This window comes from Microtus pennsylvanicus, chromosome 19 (assembly GCF_037038515.1).
Source record: "Microtus pennsylvanicus isolate mMicPen1 chromosome 19, mMicPen1.hap1, whole genome shotgun sequence".
Taxonomy (NCBI): Eukaryota; Metazoa; Chordata; class Mammalia; order Rodentia; family Cricetidae; genus Microtus; species Microtus pennsylvanicus.
In genome coordinates, this window is record NC_134597.1 from 5,825,162 (window position 1) to 5,851,186 (window position 26,025).

Below are 26,025 nucleotides of genomic sequence, written 5' to 3' on the forward strand. Positions count from 1 at the left end.
CTGTCAACTCCGCGGTCCCTCCTCCGGCGCACCACCCCGCCTCTCTCCTCCACTCCCACGCCCCGCCCCTAGAGCGGAAACGCCGTACTGTCATTGGCCAGCTCTCCTCTCACTCCGACTGCACAGCCAATGCCTGGAATCCTGGGGGGAGGGAGGTTAGCGCGGCCAATCGGGGCGCTCGCAGCGGCAGGAGCCGGGTCCGGACCGCCCGGAGGCGGGGCCGAGGGCGGGGCCGGGGGCGGGGCGAGGGGCGGGGCGCCAGCCCAGGATTAGTTGCCATTCCGAGCGAGAAGCGGGTCGAGGTGGCGGCAGCGGCGGCGGCGGCAGCGGCAGCGGCGTTTGCGGTGGCGCGGGCTTCGCGCAGCGCGAGGAGGCGCCTCGAGGCCCTTTGCTCTCCTCGGAGGCCAGAGTCGCGGCGCCACCCGCGGCCGCCGGGTCCTCACGCGCGGGCGACCCCCTACGGGGGCTGAGGAGCCGCGGGAACCCGGCGAGTGCCCTGTCAGCGCGATGCCCGGGGCGGCGGCGGCGGCGGCCATGGGCTCGACGCGGGCCGGGCCGTGAGCGCCCCGCCGAGCACCGCCGGGCGGTTGGGGCCGTTGGACGTTGGCCGTCGCGGCGTCCCCTCCCCCTCGGCGGCGGGGTGCGCGTCGGAAAGGGAGCCCCGCGGCTCCGCCCCTCGCCTCCCCTCCCCCGTACACATCGCACGCACCGCGGCGCCGGCTCTCACACGCTCGCGCGCTCGCCCGCCCGCCCGCCGCCCGCCGCCCGCGGAGCCACCATGTCCACCGCGTCCTCCAGTTCCTCTCAGACCCCTCACCCCGCGCCGCAGAGGATGCGGCGCAGCACCGCGGGCTCCCCGCCCGCCGCTGCCGGCAGCGGGACGGGACCGGCCGGGAGCTGCGCCCCCGCTGCGGGAGCCGGTCGGCTGCTGCAGCCCATCCGCGCCACCGTGCCCTACCAGCTCCTGCGGGGCAGCCAGCACAGCCCCACGCGCCCGGCCGCCGCCGCGCTCGCCGGTCTCCCCGGGTCCGGCGCGGCCCGCGGCCCCAGCCCGTCTAGCCCGACTCCACCGCCGGTCGCTGCCCCGGCCGAGCAGGCGCCTCGCGCCAAGGGCCGCCCGAGACGGTCCCCCGAGAGCCAGCGGAGGAGCAGCTCACCTGAGAGACGGAGTCCCGGCTCGCCCGTGTGCAGAGGTAGCGAGCCCAACCCTCCCGTCCTCCCGGGCTGCGTCTCCCCGACGGTGCCCTGCGTGGAAACTTCAGCCTCTCCGGGCTTCTGTTTGCTAGTGCATTACTGAAGGTGTGAAAGTGGCTTTGGGAATCTCACCACCCCCCCTCCTGAGGTCGCTGCAGGGCTTGGAGGAGCGACCTGAAAATCAACTTTAATCTGACCCTCACACTGCCCCTCCGATTTTATCTTGCATCCCTGGTCTGCCAGGAAAAGTGTTTCGGTTGAATAGCTTCTTAGCTTTCTGTGTTTGTAGCCGGGGTAGGAGTTGCTGGGTGAAACCCTTAAACAGGCACACAAACTCTCTAGCGGCGGATAAGGTGGTACTAGGAATCTCTGCAGCCTTTGTGCTTTCCCACGAAGTTCTAGTCTGTAGTATGCGTTGCTTGTTTTGTGTTTTGGAGGATTGATGGCGTTAGTTACGGCGCAGGCTCTCCTTTGCATGTGTAGGGGAGACAGTTTTGAATGTGCACCTGAAGTGTGTAGGGTCAACCCACCCTCTCCTCTGTGTTATATAGTCATGCCGCAGGTCGCTACTGCACTACAAAGGGCTTACTGCCCAATAGGTGATTTTCATAGAGAATTTCTTGAAGCCTGTTTGCGAAGTGTGTTTACTTTTTTCCTTCCATCCTTAAGTATACTTAGCAGTTCAGCTGAATTGTGTAGGGTTCTCAAGTTTCTTTTTTGTTATGTGTCAAAGGGAATGGTGAGTGGGTGGATGCTGTGGACTCTCCTTAATGTTTTCTGTTTGGATTTGGTTTTGTTTATGTCGAGGGACATAGTGCATGATCTAGTTGAGTCCTGGGGGAGGGAAGAAAATTAGGCATAACAGGGACGTAAGGCCATAAGGGAGAGTCAAGTACTAATATTCTGAGATACCAGCCTAGAGCTGCGGTTGCTGCCGCTACCTTGTGGAAGGAAGGAATCATACGGAGTAGGGTAAGACAACAACAACAACAAAAACTACTCAGAAGGAGAATATTACCAAGCTCCATACACTGTTTAGATGGTGTGTGGAGTTTTTGCATAAGATGGACGTTCTAAAGTGTTTAGAGCTGGAGAAAGTGATTGCGATAGGATAGATCAATGTTTAGGTATTTTTGCTTTATTTAGACCTGTGATTAGCGTGCTGCTAAAGCACTTGCTTTAGAGCACTTGATGGGAAGCCCCTGTGTAGGATGAGGCGCCACGGAATAAGTGCAGGAGCACAAGAAGCACATCCTGCAATCTGTATGCCGGGAGGAATTTGCTCCCCCTCTACTCCCCCAGGTCAAGCCAGCTGCTGCAGAAACTGACATCCTCCAGCAAATCCTGAATGAATGAATGAAAACAACGTGATCGCCCTAATAATGACCACAACTGAGCACACATCTCTGGCTGTATTTTATAGAAAAGTCCACCATTTTCTAACAGATTAATGCCATATGCAACTGCCTTGCACAGTTTCTGGGGCTGCTTTAAATGAGAGGTTACAGAAGAAAAGAAGGCAGCAGTCATAGACATTTTTCAATGATTTGGCTTTAACGGTTTGTTAATGGAGTTTGGGGATTTTCTTTCAGAGAACAATGTAAGAAAAATAAGAATTGTAGATTGTGTGCAGAGGATTTTGTGGGCAGAGTTAGAGAAGTTTTGGCAATTGCTGCATCAGTTTAATGGCCACCTTCCCTTTTGTTGATAAACAGTAACATCTTACCATAGATAATAGTACAACTTGTTTTTCTACATCCCTCAAAAGCCCTAATTGCTTAAGAATTACATGCCCCATCATGAAGTAGTTTTAATGAAATTTGTGATCAGGCTTAAATTCTACTCTTTGTTGTAGAATGGCACATCAGAGTTTAACGCAATTTTAATGCAATCATGATGAAAACAGTTCTGAGTCGGGTTGTGCAATAGGCAGATTTGCAGGGTCAAAGCTTGTGCTGGGAATTGAAGGGCTTTTTCTGCTGTTTATAACATCAGGTGTTTCTGTCAGTTTCTCGCACTGAAGGGATTATTGAATACAGGCTCTTTTGCTCCTGGTTCCTTGATTGTATTGCCCTGTGTTACTTGTTCACATTCTGCCTTGTTCCTCGCCATCCTTATTGAAACTACAACATATAACTAATAGGTTCTATCTGTTTAGCTGCTTAAAAATCTATCCTGTGACTTGAAATTTCAATTCTTTTGAATTCACTAAGGTTCTGACTTCAGTGGGTTTTAGTTTCCACTGACCAAAGCGCCTGCTGCTGTTCCTGCTGCTGCAGACACTGACATCACTCTGCTGCATGAATGAAAAACAACAGCGTGCTCCGTTCCTTCCTCGGTTCTTCTGTCCTTCCTTTTTCTGCACATTTTAAGGTGTGGGGTTAGACATTGTACTATACTTTGAAACTACACAAAAAATATTTAAGTAGATGGTGACTGAAGGGGTATTTCATGTAGATATGTTGTTTATGGAAAGCTTTAAAAGCTACGGGCATTTGGGTTGTAGGTGATAACTAAAAATTCAGAATTATATTCATATTTTGTCTGATTATGGAGGAAAATAGAGAAACTTAAGTTTTCTGATTATTTTATCAAGAAATGTGAACAGAATTTTGAACACATAATGTCAATATTTTTCTCATATACACTCAGCATGCATATTTATGGGGTTAAGGCTAGAGCAATAAAGTTGATACTTAGAAACCTGAATTCTGTAAATAGAAACAATCAGTTTTAAAATTTATCACATTAATATATAAGATCCAGCAGAAAGATAACAATTCCCTTTATTTTTGGACCATAGCTTTAGATAACTTAAGTGGTTACTATAACAGAAGATGCGTAGACTTGCTAACTTCATGCTTTATTTAAAAAACATAGATATTTGCAAATTGAAAGTTGTTTTTTGTTGGTGTTCCTGGATCATCCTCATTTTGTATGTTTTTCTTTCCTGGGTATTCTAAAACTTCAAGGTTTACTATTTATATTCACTTCTGCTCTATTAGCAAAATATCATCCTTCCCCTTGTTTGGTTCTGAAGGGTTTGAAGTGGTGAATGACAAGCCACTGAATGCATCATTTGGCTCCCTGTGATGTGTTTGTAATAGATGTAAAATCATAAAGTATTATGCAAATAGTTATTTTTTGTCATGGTAATAACAAACTCTACCTTTGAGAAGTAGAACAATTCAGACGAGACTAAAACGCAGTGCTAGAGTTAAAACTAGTGATCTAAAGAAAACATAAAGTGGCTGCGGACAGAAACCAGGGATTTAAACACTAAACACAAAGCTATAAAGATAGTAGGTAGCAAATGGAAATCTCACACACGTGTGTGTTGTGTGTGTAAATATCCACCATTAAATAATTATAGGTTATAAAAATATTAAAATTATTGTATTAGAGTACGCTAGTTGGAAAACCCTGCTTATGTTTATTTTACCAAATCTAGTAACAGAAGTTCTGACGATCCTGTAACTTTCTAGTTCCTTCTATGAAAAATAGTGTGTTAATCTTTTATTTAACCTTCCAGATTTATTTAGGCCTCATACTCCTAAGAGATTGGCAACCCTAGAGTGAAATTTGATCAGATGTATTTTCCTCAGGAATCTTGAAAAATCTCTTGTCTTATACATAAAGAAATTATGCCTATTATTAAAAGATAATACAAAGCCAATAAACATAGAATGTTTAACTGTAGCACTATATTAATGTGTATATGTGTGCATAACCATTTGATTTGCTTTAAGTTTTTAGTTCTTTGTTAATTTCCCTTTTTGAGTCTTTTTTTTTTTTCTTTGAGACAGGGATTCTCTGTAGCTTTGGAGCCTGTCCTGGAACTAGCTCTTGTAGATCAGGCTGGCCTCGAACTCACAGAGACCCACCTGCCTCTTCCTCCTGAGTGCTGGGATTAAAGGCGTGCGCCAACACTGCCCGGCCTAGAGTCATTTTGATACTGTCCTTAGTTGTGAAATACAAACATTTTGATAAGTTTTTCTCTGTTAGAAATATTCTTCAATATTCTTTTTGAAAGTTAATTATCTGGCTAAAATTCTTAGAGATTGAGGTTCTCTGTACTCCGTTCCCCATTTAAAATTTACTTTCCCAGAGTCCTTATCAGAACTTATTTCTAAACTTTCCTGAATAGAGTGAAAGTATACTAAGCTATGTTTCCAGGATTCCAAATTCTGATTTGGGGGAAGATTTTTAATTTCTTAGAATTGAACTAAACAGTGTTAATTAATGGCTCTGATATTTTTTCTCCCTGTCAGTTACTTTATGGTGCATAAGATGTCAAAATCAGTTGTATGAGTAGCAGAGGTTATTTAATCAATCTACTTTATGTTCAAAGATTGCGTTTTTCCCAAACACTTTACTCTGAAAACCTAAGGTGTATAAAGTAGATTAGTGACTTTTTATCTCTATATAAAGTTTTATGTGTGGTTATTGAATTGAAAAATCATCTTATTAATTGGAGTAATTTTTTCAAAAGAATAATTGATTCTGGTTTACATTTTTGGAAGACTTTTTTTACATTGGAGAAATATTGAAAGGTAATGGCATTCTTTTGATTATTTTATTTGTGCTAATGTGGGCTACATTTGAACTAAAGAAACAAAGCTTAGCTCCATGTCACAAATTAAATAAATGTAAACAAAAGACAACATTCAAATTAAGTCTAAAATTTAAAAAAAATATAAAGTTCAGTTTTACCAAAACTTTCATTTGCAGCTAATACTGTGTCAAGTGTATATGACCGATGACTCTGGGTTTTAATTTTAGTTCAGTTTTCTTTCCAGAGCTTTGACTTCTTATACCCCACCCAGAGAGGCTTTTCTATAGCTCCTGTCCTGGACCCGTGCCTAGTGTGTTGTTGCTTGTCTTCAGTATGTATTTCTGTTCTCCTGTTAAATGTCTAAGAAACCATGTCTTTGACAGCCTTTCTTTGTGTCCAACATACTATTTATTTTTTTAAAAAAAGTTAAGCTGATCTAATGTATGTTCTCTTAATTGGTCTGCTAAGATTAAACTGAATAAAGAGATTACTACTCATTTACTGATAAAAGTCTAGGGAATTGATGAATGACCAAAACTATCAAACTTTCCCTTACCCATTATCTGGACCCCTAGAAATGACCAGAACCTAATTAATTTTTTCTGGCAATTTAGAAAATATTTGCATTTATTCTGCAGAATAAATTTTATAGGTTAGTGTTAAGTCTGAAATATCTAAAGATATTATTTATGGACAAATTATAGAAAAATACGTACCGCAAATCTTGTTTTTATAGAAACAGATATGACTGATACCTTTATCACTGTGGTTTTCGTGAATGGTGTTCACGAAATAGCAGATAGCAGGAGGAGGCAAGTACATGAATACTTGGTGACTTCCTTTGTATTATCCTGTCTCTGATTGCTGTAGATAGAAAGGAAGAAAACATTTGTGGGTGACTATTTGGCAAGCTGCATATACTTTGAAATTCACCAATAAAATGGGTGTAGAATTCTGTTCTTTTACTTGTAGATGAAATGTTGACTCCACAGTTGATGAACTGCTGGGATTTTTCTAGCTAAAAGAACGACAAAGAAGTGGATTTTCTTTTGTGTTTCCATGGCCCTCTTCCTTAGTGCTGGGACATGCACTTCTAAGAGGTTCGGTGAATGTAACTAAAGTAGAATATGGAAGGATAGCCACTTTCTCTGCTTGCTTCTTACAGGGGAGGGGCACTCACACATGCACATGGAGGAGACAGGGGCTCAGGGTTATGAAGCTATTATAGCTGGTCGCATTTACATGTAACAAGAATCTATGCTGCCTCTTGTCACATTATATTGTGCAGAATACTTTTCTCCTTTCACACATGTTTAGATTAGTTATAAATGGTGGTGATCCGACTTGGCTAATGCCTAAGGAATTGCTAAGCAGGTACTGGTCTCAAGTAATTGTCTCAGTAGCTTGAATCAGCCTTCCTGGGAGCCAACAGCTGCGCTTGCAATGTGACTTTGAACCCCACATATATAATTGAACGGAGTACTGCCATGTTGACCTTAATTATGACTTGTCCAAATTAAGGAGTTGAAGATAGTGAAACCATAGTAGTTTGGCAAGGTTAGTGTTCAAGATTGTCTGCCAAGTTATTGGAATTAAGTAATTCACCAGTCATGGAGCAGTATTTCATAACAGAAAACTAAAAAGCACTGCTACTTTCTGTCTTGCTGAAGGTCAAAACCACCAACAACTAATAGTAATAAGTAATATTTATTACTTATCCAGTATGGTCATGGGGAAACTTTTTGAAGAGTTCATCAGCTGATTTTTATCTTTCCTACTCTTAGAAAAACCATAAGCTAATACACTTCTTAAGAGAATATTTAATTGACAGGGTCACCCTGTATAGTTTAGAGTAGCTCAAGCTGGCCAACTTTCTGATTCAGGTTCCCGAGTTACTGGATTACAGGGTGCTGTACCATACCCACTCTGCTCTTCCTGAGAATCTTTAGTCTTTGACTCTAGTTGTCCATTTACAAAGCACTCTTTCAGATGTCTGAACAGTGGAGTGGCCCAGGGGGTTACTTTAAAGTTACCACTCTGTTTATATAATTTTTCCTTTATTTTTGAAACTGAGAATAGCTTCATCCAATGGCTTCTGTAATATTTCTGGATCTACTGCGTATCATTGCATATACATAATGTTTTTCTGTAGTTTGACTTAGGGTGATGTCACTGGCCCTTATGTGCTCCAGACACACATGCATTTTGTTGTAGAAGTCTGAATTGTTTTTGAACGTGGTTTCTTGTGTAGTGTTGTAGAATGTGTAGCAATACTTAATGATGTCTTTTGACTATTGAAATGAACATGGCTTGGCTTTGACTAAAATACCTGCTGCTACTGAGTAAGAAAAGGAGGTATAAGCCTTTTTCTATAGTACCATTTATGTGCTGTCTTAGTTGAGTGCTCAATGACTTATTTTCATTTCTTATACTCAGAATTTATATATTTTATTTTTATTCCCTTGTAGTTTTTATTTTAAAGTAATATTAGCATTAGAGCCTTCACCTTTGCTCTTTGCTTATGTTCATCTTTAAGATGATTGCTGTGTTTTCACTTATTAAGCCATGTGACCAAAAGTTTGCATCTTTGTGAAGATAACTATTATTTAAGGATTAAATTTTACACCTAATATATGAAAGAATAAACAGATGCTTAGTTTACCATATTTTTCTAATGTTACAAAAAGAGTATTGAAGAAAAGTGTATGGGCACTGAATATAATCATGTAAGCATCTGAAATTTTAAATAGGTATTTAGGAAATAGGAAGATTCAGAAATTGATGAAGTAAACTATTGTTTTATATTTATTAAAAATACTCCATTCGTAAAAATATATAAAGTAAATATACAGTATAGTTTGCATGTTTGATCCACATTATTATTCCACATAATTATATTATTTATATGGAATATAACTAAATAAAATAATTAATATAATTATGTAGCTGTTTGCAACTCCTTGGCAGTTTAGCTGTGGTTATGACTTTTCTAAATCTCTGTATGCAAGGTAATTCTTGTGGATATGTGTGCTTTACCTAATACACCTATTTTTAGCATTACAGTATGTAGCGTGGTATCTAATACTTAAAAGGCCTTACAGTAAATAGTTAAAATTCACATACAGGATTTACAGAGATTTCTGCTTGAACTATATGAATACACATATATGTACACTAAGAGACAAGTATGCATAACCTGGAGTTAAATCACTGAAGAATGATCACAAGCACATGAAATCTTATAAATATGTGGTAGGTTAAATTTAATAGATTATGTTTATGCTGCCCCTTTCATATAATTAGCTGTTTTTGGTCTTTGTTTCGGGCCTGACATTCAGTGGCTGTGGTTAAGCTTGAAAAAAGATGGATTTATATCATTGTATAATGTGAAAGGATCTAGTGTTGGCTGTAGAAATAGTTGGAACAAAAATGAATTTTACACAAGTGTTTATTTTTAGAAAGACATAATACAGGGTGAGGTTGTTTTTTTTTGGTATGACATACAGTGTTTAGACATAACTATGCATGTTTTTAGTCGTAGATACATAGAGTGTGAAATGTACTAAAATGACTTTAAAGTAGTCGCTTACAAAGTCACTTAAAAGACTAACAAGAACCATTACTTAAATGGACCTTGACCTTGAGACAATTCCCGAAGAAGCCAAAAGTCTGAAATGTAAAGATAAATATTTTTTGTAAGTTTTTGATACATATACTAATTATCTTTTTGGTCCCTTTCTTTCCACCTCCACTCCTTCTCAAATTCATGGCTTGTTTTCCTTTTATTGTGACAAACGTAACACTTGTGTATGTATAGAAATGCATAATGATATAAATACAACCTGCCAAGTACATTTAGTGTTGCTTATATGTATATGATTTCAGGGTTGAGCACCTGTTATTGGATAGCCAATTAGGGTGCTCATTCCTGGGGAAGACTAATTTTTTTCTTTTTCAGCAATCATTTAGAATTCTGCCAAGTGAATTTTTATCTATTGAGATTTCATGGAATAAGCACCAAATTTATTATATTTCCAGTAATTTAACACCCCAAAATCAGTGTGCTCTTTCAGTTAGAAATTGAAATGTAGTATTTCTAAAAACTCATATATGGAGAATGTGAGTTTTCTATTAATTTGTGTATATTATGATGAAAACTTAAATTGTCAGGCAGGTATTCAGGTGGTTATTTGCTTTACTTATCTGTAAGCAAAATAATTTAATTTACCAAAATATTATTTGCACAAACTATTTAAGAAGTCAGTCACACAAGGTTTATCTGAGGTTGTTAAAACATATTACTGACTAGTGTAATTTCTCTTTGCTGAATAACTATTCTGACATTTAGCAAAATTAGCTAATACCCAAGTATTAGCTGTTCTAAATATGAATATATCATTTCCATTACGTCCCTACTTTGTGAGTTTTAAAGTTCTTAGAAATTTGGTATTCAAATAACTCCTAAAAAGGAAAGAACTCTTGTACTAATTGCTTTTCACTCTTCTTGTGAGAAGACTTGTTTATTTTATGTAAATATTCCAAGCTCTGTTCTAGAATGTTGTGTTCTTATCAAACAAACAAACAAAATTTCCTAATGCTTTTCCTAAGGGAGTAGTCCTCCTTCCTTGGGAAAAAAACTTGTAGAAACCCTGTATTCTTATCACTGTCAGAAAGACACAACAAGGAGTAAATATTTGTAGGAATGCATGCTTTTATTTTTAGTTATATATTCCTAGAGGGTGATTTTTTTTATATGAAGCTTCTGAGGTTGGGCATAGAGAGGAGGGAATAGGAGAGGAGAATGGGATTGCACACACATGTCTGTGTGCTTTGAAGATCACACTCCTTTCTCAACAATCACCAGATAATGAAAAGTTCCCGATATTCTGTCCACATAGAGGTTTATGATCATCTTTTTTTGTGGTGCTTTAATTTTAGAATACAAGTGGTATGACTTAAATTTTTCCCACTCACACAACATAAAATCAGTGGAGACCCAACTAGACAGAGTTTTGAAGTTCTTCCCTGTGATTATGGGGTAATTTACTACTTATGTCATTACAATTATGTTTCTTTCCTGGAGGGATGCTTTAAATGTTGAGCCTGTGGACTAAACTGCTTACTTCAAAGTTGATAAGAAATAGGTTTGTTGATTTGGTTTGGAGAAAAATTTAGTTTCAATCTGAATCATTAAGCACAATTTGAATTCATGGTTGTCTACAATTTATTACTTTTTAAAATGTATTGTTTTTTTCGAGACAGGGTTTCTCCGTAGCTTTTGGTTCCTGTCCTAGAACTAGCTCTGTAGACCAGGCTGGCCTCGAACTCACAGAGATCCGCCTGTCTCTGTCTCCCGAGTGCTGGGATTAAAGGCGTGTGCCACCACCGCCCAACTTTAAAAGGTATTTTTTTATGTGTATAGATATTTTGTCCTGCATGTATATATCCCTGCGCGCCGCACAATGCTTGGTGCCCATGGAGGCCAGAAGAGGGTGTCAGATCCTCTGGGACTGGAGTTACAGATAGTTGTAAGTTGGCATGTGGGTGCTGGGAATCAAACTCAGACGTTCTTCACCATTGAGCTGTCTTTCTAGCCTATTTATTATTCTTAACAAATGCATCATACTTTTCTGTTAGAGCCTTCATAATTAGCGAGTTCAAAATTGTGTTTTTACATTCAAAGTTGAAACAAACTTTGAAAAGTGTACTTATAAACTAGACATGGCAATGTATGCTGGTAATATTGGTGTTACAGAGACTGCGACAGGAGGGCAGAGATCTTAGAGCCAGTCAGAGCAAGAGACCCTGCAGGAATTTAAAGTAAAAAGTCTAGGGCTTGAGAAATGGCTCAGAAGTTGAGTGCCTGCTGCTCTTCCAAGCGCCCAGGTCTTGTAACCCCCTCATCTGGCTTCTGAAGGCAACCATAAGCATATGGACACACCAACCGCAAGAAGTAAATCTTGAGAAAGTGTGTGTGGCATTTCTGTGGGCTAGAGTGGTCATTCTTAGAGGTAGAACTTGTTAACAGCAGATTAAAACTGATATCCCGATATTCTACAAACTTAAAAATCTAAATATTTTAAAGAAGATTTGTTAGTGCTTTTTTCTTAGACCTATATTTTCACAGAGTAGAACACACCATGCTCTTTTAGCATGGAAATTAATGTTCAGTTTAGATGCTTTGAAAGAGTAGACTCGTATTGTTTTATGATACTGGGAGAATAAATAATTTAATAAAATTTTAACAATAGATAGTTGGACAATTGAATTATGCTTTAATGATTTATTTGTACAGAGATATGATTTAGAAGTACAATTATCAAGATCAGAATATTGAATGATTAAAGTTTAGATTCAGAGACTTGATGTGGGAATGATTAAATGGTTTCTTTGTTGGCGCTGTGGAACATAGTCTTGGTAGACGTTCAGACCTAGAGTATTGGATGATGATGATTATTATTATTTTACTTTGTGTAGTGAGGAGGCGAGCAGGCCTGCTTTTCGTCCTGTCCGGCTCCCACACATCTAACTTTGCCTGAAATAATTACATGGAAACTGTATTCATTTAAACACTGCCTGGCCCATTGTATCTAGCCTCTTCTTGGCTAACTCTCATATATTGCTTTAACCCATATCTAGTAATCTGTGTATCACTATGGGGTTGTGGCTTACTGGGAAGATTCTAACCCACATTCATCTCGGGCCGGAGCTTCATGGCGGTTTCCTGACTCTGTTTTCTTTCTCCCAGCATTCTGTTCTGTCTTCCCCGCCTACCTATGTTCTGACCTATCAGTCCAAGCAGTTTTCTTTATTAATTAACCAATAAAACAACAGATAGATAGACTACCCTCCTACATCAACGTTGGGCCAGCATAAAGCTTGGCTTTTCCTTCTATCTTATTTCTCCCTCTGATTACTATATATTATTCCATCTCAGAATTCTCTTTGGTCTGTGAGTCTTTTTTCTCTTGCCTATTAGAGGTCTAGAGGTCCCCTCAATAGATTCCAACTATTTCCTGTTGCACTATAGACTGCTTAGTACTCTTAGGTCTTTTCCTGCCATTAGATTTTTATTTTGCTATTTTTCTACAATTAAGTATAGTCTATCTTTAGAAGAAAAAAAAAAAGGAGTTTTTTTTTTTTTGTAAAAAGATTTTTTAGTTACGGTTAAGAAATAAAGTCTACCATGTTTAGCTTGGCATAAAAGACTCACTCATCTTAATGTATCCATTTTGTACTTGTATTCCTACTAGCTTGAACTCACTGTTTTTTTTTTAAATATTTTGTTTTCTTAAGGATATGTTAGTATTCTTTGTAATTCTTTGCCTTGGATTCATGGTCTCTTTCAGGAATGTCTCTTTCTCTAATATATTTTTCCTGAAAACTCCTGAATTCTTTGCAAAGTCGTCCTTCAGATAATCTCAACTTTTTCAGGTAGAGATAATTATTATTCCTCTACGTTATTTAAGCACCATATACAGAATTCTGTTATGTTGAAGCTATTTAAGGAACATTTGTTCTTACTTAAAATGTCAGGGTTTTTTAGAGTAGGAATTTAGTCACTTTTGTATGTCACTGCCCACCAAATATATTCCTCTATTTGAATGTTTTAATGTTGTATCAGCTTGTTTGAAATTTTACTAAAGATTCTTTTCAGTTGACAATTACTTTTAACTTTTTAAAATTGATTTTATTGAGCTATACATTTTATCTGCTCTCCTCCCTTCCACTCTCCTCCCCTCCCTTCCTCTCCCCTCCTCTCCACCCGTCTCCCATGTCCTATGCTCTCAATTTACTCAGGAGATCTTGTATTTTTCTACTTTCTATGTAGATTGGGACATTGAGACTTGTTATATGTGTATGACTTAATTCAATTATATTCTTTCCCTTGTGCTACTTAGATGAAAACAGAGTACTAAGAGATTGAATGTTTTCTTAAAAGTAGGAGGGAATGATGAATATAATCCTTTTTGAATAGAAAGTGGTGGTCTTTCAGTAAGATTGATTGATATTAAGCATTTGAAAATAGAACCTCCAGTCTCCAAATGGTTCCCAATCCTATAACCTAGAACAGATGATAGCACTGAATTCCTTGCTTACTAAGAGGCTTTAGTTTATCACAAGCTGTTTTATAGGCCAGTGAGGTGGCTCAGTAGGCAAAAAAGCCTGCCACTGAGCCTAATCTGAGTTCACATGGTAGAACCCACATGGTAGAAGGGGATAGCGGACCCATGAATGTTGTTTTGTAAACTGCATAATTGATGCAAATGTGCAGTAAGCACAATCAATTAAAAGATAGTTTAAAAGTGATTTATAGTTAAATCTACTGTTAAACTTACTCAGAAAACTTAACTTCAATATTTTGTTTTAATGTTGCTTCGCAGAGTTTTTTTTCCCTATTAGATTCCACACACATGAGTATAGTTATAATCTGTTTGAAATGGCATGCCACTTGTATTCTCTTGTAAATTAATGTTGCTTCGCAGAGTTTTTTTTCCCTATTAGATTCCACACACATGAGTATAGTTATAATCTGTTTGAAATGGCATGCCACTTGTTTCTCTTGTAAATTCGTAGAACTTCGAGGTAAGTGTACCATTCTCCAAACCTACTTAAAGAGATCATATTGAGGAAATACTTATGTATCGTAACATTTTTTTTAAACCTTTTTGAAAGAACTTTTCTTTTACGGTATTCTCAATGATGGTGAATATCTTTTAGGAGTAAATAAAACTTTTAAAAATAACCAAGAAAGTTATTAGGAACTTAGTGTTGATTAGGTTAGATTATCTGTTTGCAATGACCAATTATGATGATAGCCCAGACAGACTGACTTTGAAATTTGATTCAAATTGTCTCCAAATATAAATCTAGACTTTTCTGTTGTAAAGATTTTTGTTTTTGCTAAATCCTGTTATATCTTCCTGTACCTCCACTTCCAGACTATCATTCATAGCCCTGCTCCTTACTTTAAAGAAGCAAAATTACTTACTTCATCCTGCTCAATTTAAAAATGTTAGTTCAACCTTCCTCATTCTCGATCTTCCCTCTTCTGCTAGCTCACCCGAGAGACTCCTGCAGAGGACTGATGAGGCCTAGATGAATGGTGATCTGCAGGATGAAGGAAGTCTGCATCACTGAACGGTGGTAGCGAGGGCCAGCTGTCAGCAGGAAGACACACCTTAGCCTGTTACTGATAGCCACTTGGTTTTTCAAATAGCAGCAACTAGCACTAACCCACATTACTATACTTTAGAACTTAGAAGAAAGGTGATGAACCAGCAATCATCTTTGCAGATACTTTAATAGCTCTCCTTCATAGTCCTTGTCTTTCTTTTTTGATTTGATAAATAGGCGGGTACAACCCATTGTATATTGTCAATATGTCTGACACTTCATCAAGTTGATCATGTGACTTCAATGGAATATATTTATTTGAGAATGATTAGCTAACACCTACCAAAGCACCTATAACTGTTTCTGATTAAAATATTGAAAAATCATCTTGAAAAAAGTTTAGAGATATCTTAGGTAATGGCAACCTCAGAGAAATAAGACCAGAGTCTACTAGGGTATCTTAGTGTGATTGCTAAATGATCTTAACACTTTGTTTAATTCTTATCTTACCTCAACACATCATAGAAAGGTTTAAGAAAAACACGTGGAAAGGGAGAGAGAAGAAGGGACAATCACTTTGTTATCTTTTTTGTATAATTAGGTTGGTGTGGTTTGGAGGCAGTGCTCAACGTTTATATTATAGTTGTCCTATTCTGATGTTTATTTTTAATGACAAGTTGTATCCCAAACTAAAATCTTGATTATTTCACTTATGTTGGGAGGCACTGGAATTGAATGATGTTATTCTATTATTTAAGCTAATTTTTTTTAACTTAGATGTTAATAAACCCTGGAACTTCCTTTTCTATTTACTGGGAAGTGCCATCTTGACTCAACAATTGTTCAGTCAGTTGCTTTCCTAGACTAGTGTTGACTAAGATGAATGACCAGTTTTATGCTTAGAGGACGAAAGAATGATGCTATTCTGAAATACTTCTAGCAGTCAGTGCCTTTGCTTTATTTTCAAGTTGTTTTCAATTCTTGCCAATGCTTCCTGGAAATCTTTTATGCACAATATTGGTAGAGTTGTTGGGATGGAATGTGTTCTGTGTATGCAAACACAAATTACTGTTTTATCTGTTCTTTTTTTAACTCCCACCCAGCCTTGATGAAGGTTTCATTTCACTTTATTTTGTTTTCACTTTGTTCATTATTTCCCAGGACTTTTTCTTCTGTTTTTGTTTATATCAGCTCTAATGAAGCATTTAGTTTTGGATAAACTGTTTCATAGTTATATATTTGATTCTTTGGTATCAATATTTTTTAAATTAGGTGTTAGAATAAACATTTGTGCCTCACTGTTTCTGAAGCCTTCATTCTGATTACTCTAGACAAGTGAGATTTTTGCATTTCCAGTCAATGGTCTGTTCACCTTTGCTGTGTCTAAGGATACTATTGTGAGAAAATACAACTTGTAGGGTATATTTAATTTACTAGTCTGTTTTATCTTGAGAAAATTGATGGGTTTGCATATATTTTAGTGCAGATTTCTGTTTATAATCTTGGCATCAGTAGATCAACCTAAATGATGTCATGTATCCCTAAGGTTTTAAGCAGTCATTCTTTTCCTAAACCTTTTCTCCCTTCATCTCATGTACTGTGGATTTAACTTTTCAATTATTAGGCTGTTATTGGCTAATCTGTAATTGTTATTATTAGAAGCAAAGTATTTTATTTATTTATTTATTTAAGATTTCTGCCTCCTCCTCACCACCGCCTCCCATTTCCCTCCCTCTCCCCCATCAAGTCCCCCTCCCTCATCAGCCCAAAGAGCAATCAGGGTTCCCTGCCCTGTGGGAAGTCCAAGGACCACCCACCTCCATCCAGGTCTAGTAAGATGAGCATTCAAATTGCCTAGGCTCCCACAAAGCCAGTACGTGCAGTAGGATCAAAAACCCATTGCCATTGTTCTTGAGTTCTCAGTAGTTCTCATTGTCCGCTATGTTCAGAGAGTCCGGTTTTATCCCAGGCTTTTTCAGACCCAGGCCAGCTGGCCTTGGTGAGTTCCCCATAGAACATCCCCATTGTCTCAGTGTGTGGGTGCACCCCTCGCGGTCCTGAGTTCCTTGCTCGTGCTCTCTCTCCTTCTGCTCCTGATTTGGACCTTGAGATTTCTGTCTGGTGATCCAGTGTGGGTCTCTGTCTCCTTTTATCGCCTGATGAAGGTTAATATTCAGGAGGATGCCTATATGTTTTTCTTTGGGTTCACCACCTTCTTATTTAGCTTCTCTAGGATCAAGCAAAGTATTTTAAGTAATTGAACCTTTTCTTTTATTAGTTCCATGCTAAAATATACTTGGACTTACATTTCTACAGTTTTTCAAATTTTTACTTGTTTAGACAGACTGATGTTTTCAGGAATTTATTAAGTCATTTTGTTGCTGTTCAAATAGGGAAGAGATTTTACAGTTTTTCCAGAGTGCTTTTTTATGTTGTTTTAAAAAATTACAGAAACTATAAGAATGCAGTAGCTCACATATCTCATTTTACATTTTTATGTTATATCGATTTATACTGTATCTTAAGTTGATATAATTTGATTATTCTTTTATAGAGTTTCCATAATAATAATTCTGTTCATTCTTGCTTTAAAATTTTGAGGTGCAGATGATATGGTTATGAGAGTAAAGATGCTTGCTCTCAATCCTGAAAACGTGAGTTCAGTCCCCAAAAATCTGGTGGTGGAAGGCCAGACCAACTTCTGTAAGATTTCCTGATCTCTGTACACACTCTCTCTGAATAAAAGTAAACAGTATATATATATATTTGGTTTTTCGAGACAGGGTTTCTCTGTGGCTTTGGAGCATGTCCTGGAACTAGCTCTTGTAGACCAGGCTGGTCTCGAACTCACAGAGATCCGCCTGCCTCTGCCTCCCAAGTGCTGGGATTAAAGGCGTGCACCACCATCGCCCAGCTGTAAACAGTATTTTAAAAAGACTCTTCGTTTTTGACTCATCCAGTGGATTATTCTTTGTCTCTTCAGAGTCACTTTTAGCCCCTTCATGACAAGGTTTCATTCTGTGATGTCTTTGTCATATAGCACTATTTTTAAGTCTGTGAGTCCTGACCAACCATTTCCTGTAAAGGGAATCCTGGATTCCTGTTTCTGGATCCTTTCGTGGTATCTGCTGTGGGCTTCTCTAGGATGGTCTTTGGAATTTACTCTGATGATCTACTGTGGAGGGCAATAATAGGTCAAAACTGGACTAGTAGAGTGCAGGTGGCTGCTCAGATTTCAGTTTCTTTCTTTTCTAGACTAAGTAGAAACTAATTTTTGTCTTTCTACTAAGAAGAAAATACATTTCTAAACTTAGCCAACTCAACAAAAGTATAATTGAATATGAGAAATGTATACACATACACACGCGTGTGCACACACACGCACACATTAAAACATATCTAAAGCTATTATCTTGATGTCTGGCTTTAGAAAGAATTTGGCATCACATAGTCACATATTGTAGAAACTCAGGCCTGGATAGTTAAGAAGAACACTGATTTTACTATGCTGTGGTCACTAGTTTTACTCGACTGTAGTTCAATATTCATTTGATTTATTTGAACATGCTCTTGCTGTCCATTTTCAAAGATTCGAGCTGAACAGTTCCTACATCCCAGCCGTCCTTAATTGCTTTGCTTGCATACTTTAGGTTCAATTTCTTCTCAAGTAGATTTCTTTCAAAAAAGATTCAGGAAGAATTATTATTAAAATACATTAAAATTATTATTTTAATTCTTGCTGATTTGCACAGCAAGAACTCAGATGTAGTTTTCATTAATATAAAGTTTAAATTTTTGATACTTTCAAACTTTTTAATAATGAAATATGTCCACCCCCACCTCTCCACCTCCGTGTATTTCTTTATCACATCTCCATCACAATCTCTTCCTTTTTTCTTCTTTTAATTTTTTTTATAACCTACTAAGTCCAGTCAGAGCTACCCATGTGTCCATATCCTGGAACAGGAGAAGCCAACTAGTGATCACACACCTCCAGAGAAAAATGGCATCAGCAGCCAATGGCGCCACAGTAAGGGATGGGGCCTGGAGAGCATCTCCTTCAACATTCTGTGCTAAAATTTTGGTCTTATGAAGATAACCATATCAGCTGTGAGTTAATGAATGCAGTGTGTCATGTCCTGAAGAAAGCATTTCACAGCACTCTACCCAATTATCCAGCTCATATTCATTCTGCATCCTCTTTCTGCGATGTTCCCTCAGTTGTAACTTTTATCTATAGCTCAAGCAGATGCTAGCACCATGCCTTTGAATTTACTACCTTGATGAACGATGAACCCTTATGAATCTCCTTTCTTTACAAATTATCCTGTTTCTAATATTCTCTTGTTGCAACAAAAATGGACTATGACAGTGGCTCATGTATTGATCTAATTTTTCTTTACTTTTGTGCCAAGGAAGACAGACCAATAAAGGATGCTGGTAAAATGCCTAGAACATGCTGACTAGAAAACTAAACTAGTCAGAATTATGTTAGATAATCAATATTATTATATATTAGATTGGATAGAGTTACATATCCCCTTCCTACATGTTTTTTTCTTTTTTGAGACAGGGTCTCATAATGTAGCCTTAGCTGGCATGAAACTCATTATGTATACTAGAATGGCCTCAAACTTCATAGGAATCTGCCTGCTTTCGCTTCTCAAATGCTAGATTTAAAGGTATACACCACTATGCCTAGTCCCCATTTTTTTCTTATTCTCAGTTATCCAGTTTTAATTTCTTTTAAAAATCATTCTTTGTAATTATGAGGCGAGATAAAATATAATTTGGTAGTGATAATATTTAAATATCATGTAATACATAATAAACTATATTCAAACCTATAGTTTCTAAGATAATAGCTCTTATTAAAATATACTAAAGCTAAATCTATTTATAAGTGGAATTTTATCAATTTTGTCTTTAACTATAGTGAACCAATGGCATATACATTCTCTACTTGTATATAACTTATGGCTATTTTCAAATCTCAGATTAAAAAGTATATCATTTTTAAGCTGGGTGGTGGTGGCACAAGCCTTTAATCCCAGCACGCAGGAGGCAGAGGTAAGTGGATCTCTGTGAATTCGAGGCCAACCTGGTCTTAAAGAGCTAGTTCCAGGACAGGCTCCAAAGCTACAGAGAAACCCTGTTTTGAAAAACCAAAAAAAGTATTATTTATAATATTTTGAAATTGGAGAAAAACCACTTAAAATCTTTCAGTTTCAGTGCATTTGCTATTTTGATTTTATTTCTATGAAGATTAAAATGGGTTAAACATTATAAAACACTATCTTTAAAGGGTAAAAGTTGTCTTCTAAGATGGATATACGGTATCATAATTTTAGGGTCAGGATTAAATCGTTCAATAAAACTAAACTGTTACGGTTGCAGTTTCAGCCTGCTTAAACATCTAAGCTTACTTACATATCAAAGTAGTCTCTAATTTTGCCTTTGCACTTTGTATAAAGAAAGCCTTTTGAGACTACCTTATATTTTTCAGTAAATGACTTTTATTACAGTCAACTTTCATTGCACTACTAATGTTTTAAGTGCTTGAATATTTACTCAAGCTTTTTTTCTCTTTCCCATAATATTTTGATCACCTTAACCTCCCACTTTTTCTAATAACTCTTCCCAGATCCACCCTCATCACTTTCTTTTTTTAAAAAAAATAGCCCTACTGAGTCCAGTTTGTACTATTAATATTCTCATGGTTGTGAGGCCATCCACTGGAGTATGGTTGACCTGCCAGAGACTATTTTCTTAAAGAATGCTTAATTACCCTTGCCAAGAAGCCATCAACATCATTAGCTCCTGCAGGGAGGCTCATGAGCCCTCCCTCTCCTATTCTCTCTCTTTTTTTTTTTTGGTGTTGTAGCCCTGGCTGTCCTGGAACTAAAGGAGTGCCACCTGGCTGACATGGCTAGTGTGAGTTCATGAGTGCAGGCATCTTGTCCTGTCCAGAAGACAGTGTTTTCACTCTGACTCTCCCTAACTTCTGCCTCTCTTCTGTGATGGTCCTTGAAGCTTGGTAGGGGGTGATGATAAAGATGTCCTATTTGTGACTGAGCACTCCATCTCATGAACTCTTAATTCTTTGCATTAACCACCGCCACTGTGCGAAGAAACTTATGATGAAGATGGATAGCCGCACTAATCTGTAGGTACAGAGAGATGAATTTACAGGACAGTTTGATATTGTGTCTTTTTAACGTAATAATAGGAATAGCTTTACCCCATGTGGCCTGTGAGTACATCAACCATGGGTTCTTAGCTGGATTAACAGTACTAGAAATGCTTTTCCTTTGTGGAGTGAGTCTTAAATCTGACTTAACTAGTAAAGCAACTGTTCACTGTTGTAACATTTCACGCTACTATTGCACCCATGGGCATATCTTGTCATACTGGTCATTGTGGTTCACAAGGTTCTCAGTTGGGTAAAGCTGTTGCTAACTTCCTCCCAGCAGCCTACATCAGATCCTTCTGATAGTGTGAAAGCTATATGGCAAGAAGAAGCTTCTTGGTCAGTACCCACTTGATTTCTCCATGTCCTGTGAGCAAAAATGTGATGTCTTCAACCATAGTGTCTTATCAAGTTCTCGTCTTCAACTGAGAACAGGGATAGTAGCCTGTAATTCTTTTTGCAGGGGTAGGGTGTCTTTGGGTTAGCCATTACAATCATGATGTATCTGGACCTGGCATTGGGGTTTGCATTTAGCAACATAAAGCTTCTGGAGTATTATTCCTTGTGTAGGGTAACTCAAGTTAAACTTCTTTATATTAATAAATAAATGTATGCATGTGTATAAAACAAAAGATGTTTCTGTATGCTTTTCAAAACATCTTTAGTGTTATCCAAATCTTTATTCAGCTTTTATCTTCCTAATGTTCATAAGTATTTTCCTGAGCTCTTAATTGAAAATTTGCTGTAAGGCTAGTGCTTAGTTTGGAAAGTGACTTGAAGGAGCAGACTTGGTTATTAAAATTAGTAGATCTAGAAGTTTAGCATATCATTGCAAATTTTGAAAAACTTGTTGCCCTTTATGTAGCAGGATGTTTTGTTGAGTCAACCTTATATATATATATATATATATATATATATATATATATATATATATATTTTCTCTCTCTCTCTCTCTCTCTCTCTCTCTCTCTCTCTCTCTCTCTCCCTCTCTCTCTCCTTCTTTCTCTCTCTGTGTGTTTGAGCACCTGGATCCTAAGGATTTAGTTCCAGTTTTCCAGCCATTGGCTTTTGAGCTTTTGTAGAATTTGGGTGACCTGGTACCCTGAACAGTTCATTTGAAATGTTCAGCTTCCTTCTACCAAATTCTCTTAGACAGGATTTTGCTGTGTATCTCAGGATCCTGACTTTAGGATCCTGCTTCCTCGGCCTCTTGAGTGTTATAGTATGAACAAGCAAATAATGCTTGGTGAAAAACAAGAACAGATCTTGTGTTTGGATATGTTTGTGCCAAGGCATGTCTGTGAAGGGCCGAGGAAAACTCAGGTATTAGTTTTTTCAACTTGATTGAGAAAGGCCACTTCTTTGTTACATAAGGTACGCTAGCTGGCATGAGAAAGTCTTTGAAGATACTCCTTTCTCTGCTTCCCATTTCCATGTAAGAATATGTTACTGAGATGACAGATGATGTACTACTGATTCTATTGGCTAGTATTATTAGTTCAGTACTTGTATTTAAAATGCTGTATGATTTCTGTATAGAAAATAAGTGGAAGAAATAATGTTAGTACTTAGTTTTCTTAAGCATGTTGCTGAATACTTTTAGGATTCTTTGCAGTTGTAATAAGGTTCTTGAATTAAGGATAAAGTAGTTGATTCTTATTGGTGCTGTTGTGACAGCTGTTTCATAGAATTACTGTCTGTACAATACTTCTAGGAATAAAGATCTAAAATAAATTATTTAAGTTTATGCTTTGTGTCATTGTAAATGGAAAGCTTTAGTTGATCTTGATTTGATTGAGGTCTAAACCTAGAGGACTGATAGCTTTTATTTGCTCAAACAGACTGAACTGAGTATATGTTAACAGACTGAGTCTAATAAAGAATGGGAGAACTCTGTGTGTTCTTTACATTGTGTATGATGTTCAGAAATAAGACATATTTACTACTTGCTAGGTGTTGTTTTTAGGGTATGGTGAATTGTATCATGTTACCCTATAGCTAAAGTTCTTAATGTTTCTAACATTCTTAAACTTTTTTGTAGAAATTCCATTTTCTTAACTTACCACTGGAGATTATTATCTTAAAATGTCAGATTTTCAAAATTACTGTTTATCAGTAATTGCCCCTAAAATAAGAAAACAATGTTGGGAGCAAATTAGCTGGATAGCCTCTTGTATTACTTTAGCAAGTTGGATTTATTGTGCTAAAATCAAAACTGGATTGGTGGAAAATATATACAAATCAATAAAATCTAAGGACATCTAGAGTTAGATCTTGAAGCCGCCAAAACCTCAACTCATTTAAATAATACGAACAGTTGAGTTTGTTGAAATTGTTTTGCTATTTATGATAAATTATCTGATAAATCTGATCATAATTGTATTTGATAAATGGAGTCGTTATGGCTATTTCATGGACGAATACTCTCATTGTCAGCTGAGGAAAACAAACACTCCATATCAACCTATGACCTTTTCATACGTGACAGCACACTTGTGCACATACACATCTGAGCACATGTTCACACACACACACACACACACACACACACAATTTTTAAAATCTGTAATTACCATAAAATTTGGAGATTGTTGTTGCTGCTGCTCTTTTTTGTTTGTCTGTTTTTCTGAGACAGGGTCTCATTATGTAGTCTTGGCTGTCCTGGAACTCAATGTATACAGCCGTCTGGTCTTACAGAACTTACAGAACTCCACCTGTCTTTGCCTCTTGAGTGCTAGGATCAAAGGTGTGTGCCACCATGCCTGACTACGAGGATTTTTTAATTTTTACTTTTTAGAGGTGATAGGTACTGAACCCCAATGTCTTGTGCTGATCAAGCGATCTACATAATTCAGCTTAAAAAGAATTGGAAAAGCATACAGACTAGATACAACTTCCAAAAAGCTTAGAGTAGGTTAAGTACAGGTTTTATACACACACACACGCACGCACACGCACACACACACACACACACACACACACACACACATACACATTTACTAATAGAACCGTGAGTTTCCCTCAAAGAAACTCACGAAGCTTTGGGAGAAAGAAACATGGGTTTCTGTATAAAGAGAACAATTCTTTAAATTGTTCAAAGCATTGTTAAAAGTAAAAGAAGTTTTAACCTAGAGTCTATATGCTGTAATTTGAAAAATAGGCACATTCTTTTGGATATGTATTTAGCTTCTTAATAGAACTGTGAGTTTCCCTCAAAGAAAGGCACGAAGCTTTCTGAGAAAGAAGCACATTACTTTTCATTTTTCTGTGTCTTTATTAGTGGGCAGCTACTGTTAAGTATTGGGTCTGACATTCAAGGAGTAATTGTTTTTATCCTGTTTCTTTTTGGTGTAAGAAGTATAAAGTAACTTTTAAAAACCTTAAGAAGGGCATACCATTAAATTGTAAGATATACATTAATTTTGTTTTTCGCAGTTTATAAAATTAGTAAATATTGTTTTTATAAACTTGGAAAAGTACTGAAACAATTGAAAGGAGGTGGCAATAAAGAGGGACAAGGAAAAAATAATAAAAAGCAAGTAGGAAGGAAGCATTAGAAAATGGGAAAAAATACAGTACAAGCCTATGACAATTGGGATTTGTGGGATAAACTCAATTTTTACAAGAAAAAGATTAGATAGTTTGTCTATGTGTATAAAACATACACATTAAATTTGATTAGATGATACTGAGAATAAACATACAAGACAAAGTTTGGAGCCATAATGTTTAGTTTGATGGTATTTTAAAGTAAAAAGTAGTAAATGAGGCAGATTTTAATTACAGTGCATATGAGTAATAATGATATGCATTAAATTGTAAAGAACAAAAATATAGGTATGGATTTTTTTTTCCAAAAGAGAAAAGTTTTAGAACTCAGTAGTAGAATTAGAGTACCTTTCTAAGTAACAGATCGAGTGGCTAGATTTTTATTTAATTCAGTTGATAAGTTGAATGCTAAATGTAGCTTCTTTATTTCTCAGGAAAATTAATAATTTTCTTCACAAAGCAAATTACAGGTGGTTACAAACAGTAGAAATAGACAGCATTAGATTTTCTACCTTTTGTGCACAGTAAACTTTCATTAAGTAATAAAAATAAAGACTGAATTTGGTAATTGTTAGATTTTCTCTTAAAATCCTTAGGTCAAACAGAAGCTACATTTCTATGGTAATGCCTAGATAACATAACATCTGTGTACACAGTGGTTTTTCTCTATTTTGGTAAACTAATTGCATTCTGGTTTCAAGAAAATACCTAAATGACAGTGACAAATTAAAATATTTTTTTTCTGATCTTTAGTAATATGGGCAGTGTGCTTCCTGATTTAAAATAGGACTGTAAAGGCTGAGTCTTGGGAACTTGGTTGGTTCCTAATGCCCTGAACTTTATTATAGGTACATATTAATAGTAAGGTTTTTTTTGTGGTAGATACATGGTCAATCTTTTAATTTCTTTATATGTTAGGTTTTCCATGTGATAATGTTGATTTTCAACAGATATTTATGCTATCTGAATGGAGAAGAGAATTACGTTTTTGGAGCAGATTGATCGAACTGTATAGAATGTTCAGAGATCTCTGTCCCTTTCTCCTTGTCTCTTTTACCTTGCTGTATTTCATTACACAAATGAATTCCTTTTACTGCTTTGAATTCTTCATTCACAAATAAGAGTGTTGAAATGTTATTTGTGTGGTCATGAATCAATTCATTAACTGTTAAACATCAGCTTCCTTTCATTCTGTAGTATCGGAAATTACGTTATGGTGGGAGAGAAAGACAAATTTAGGGTACCATGAAGGCAGAGGGGATTGAGGATTTCTTAACTAGAGAAGGAAGGAGACAAAAGGATATTGAGCAAGCTTTCACAGCACTGGTCTGATGCCTAACATCTAAACTGGTGTTAGAGATCAGTAAGAGTCAAATGAACTTGGAAGAACAGAATTATAGGCTGAGGAAATGCAGGGTTC

At 37.6% G+C, this 26,025-nt stretch overlaps 1 protein-coding gene across 3 annotated transcripts in view; it reads left to right on the forward strand.

The window, feature by feature from the left end:
• Nucleotides 1-641: 641 nt before the first annotated feature.
• The window catches only part of Glcci1 (glucocorticoid induced 1), a 74,427-nt gene continuing 49,043 nt past the window's right edge, over nt 642-26,025 (forward strand). For 2 of the 3 annotated variants that reach the window (XM_075953858.1, XM_075953859.1), the window contains exon 1: nt 642-1,193. In XM_075953858.1, the coding sequence (XP_075809973.1) occupies nt 779-1,193 (415 nt within the window). In that variant the 5' untranslated portion in view covers nt 642-778. Of the gene's footprint in view, nt 1,194-1,224; nt 1,300-26,025 lie in introns of those variants that run through there. The other variant, XM_075953860.1, reaches the window with a different exon arrangement.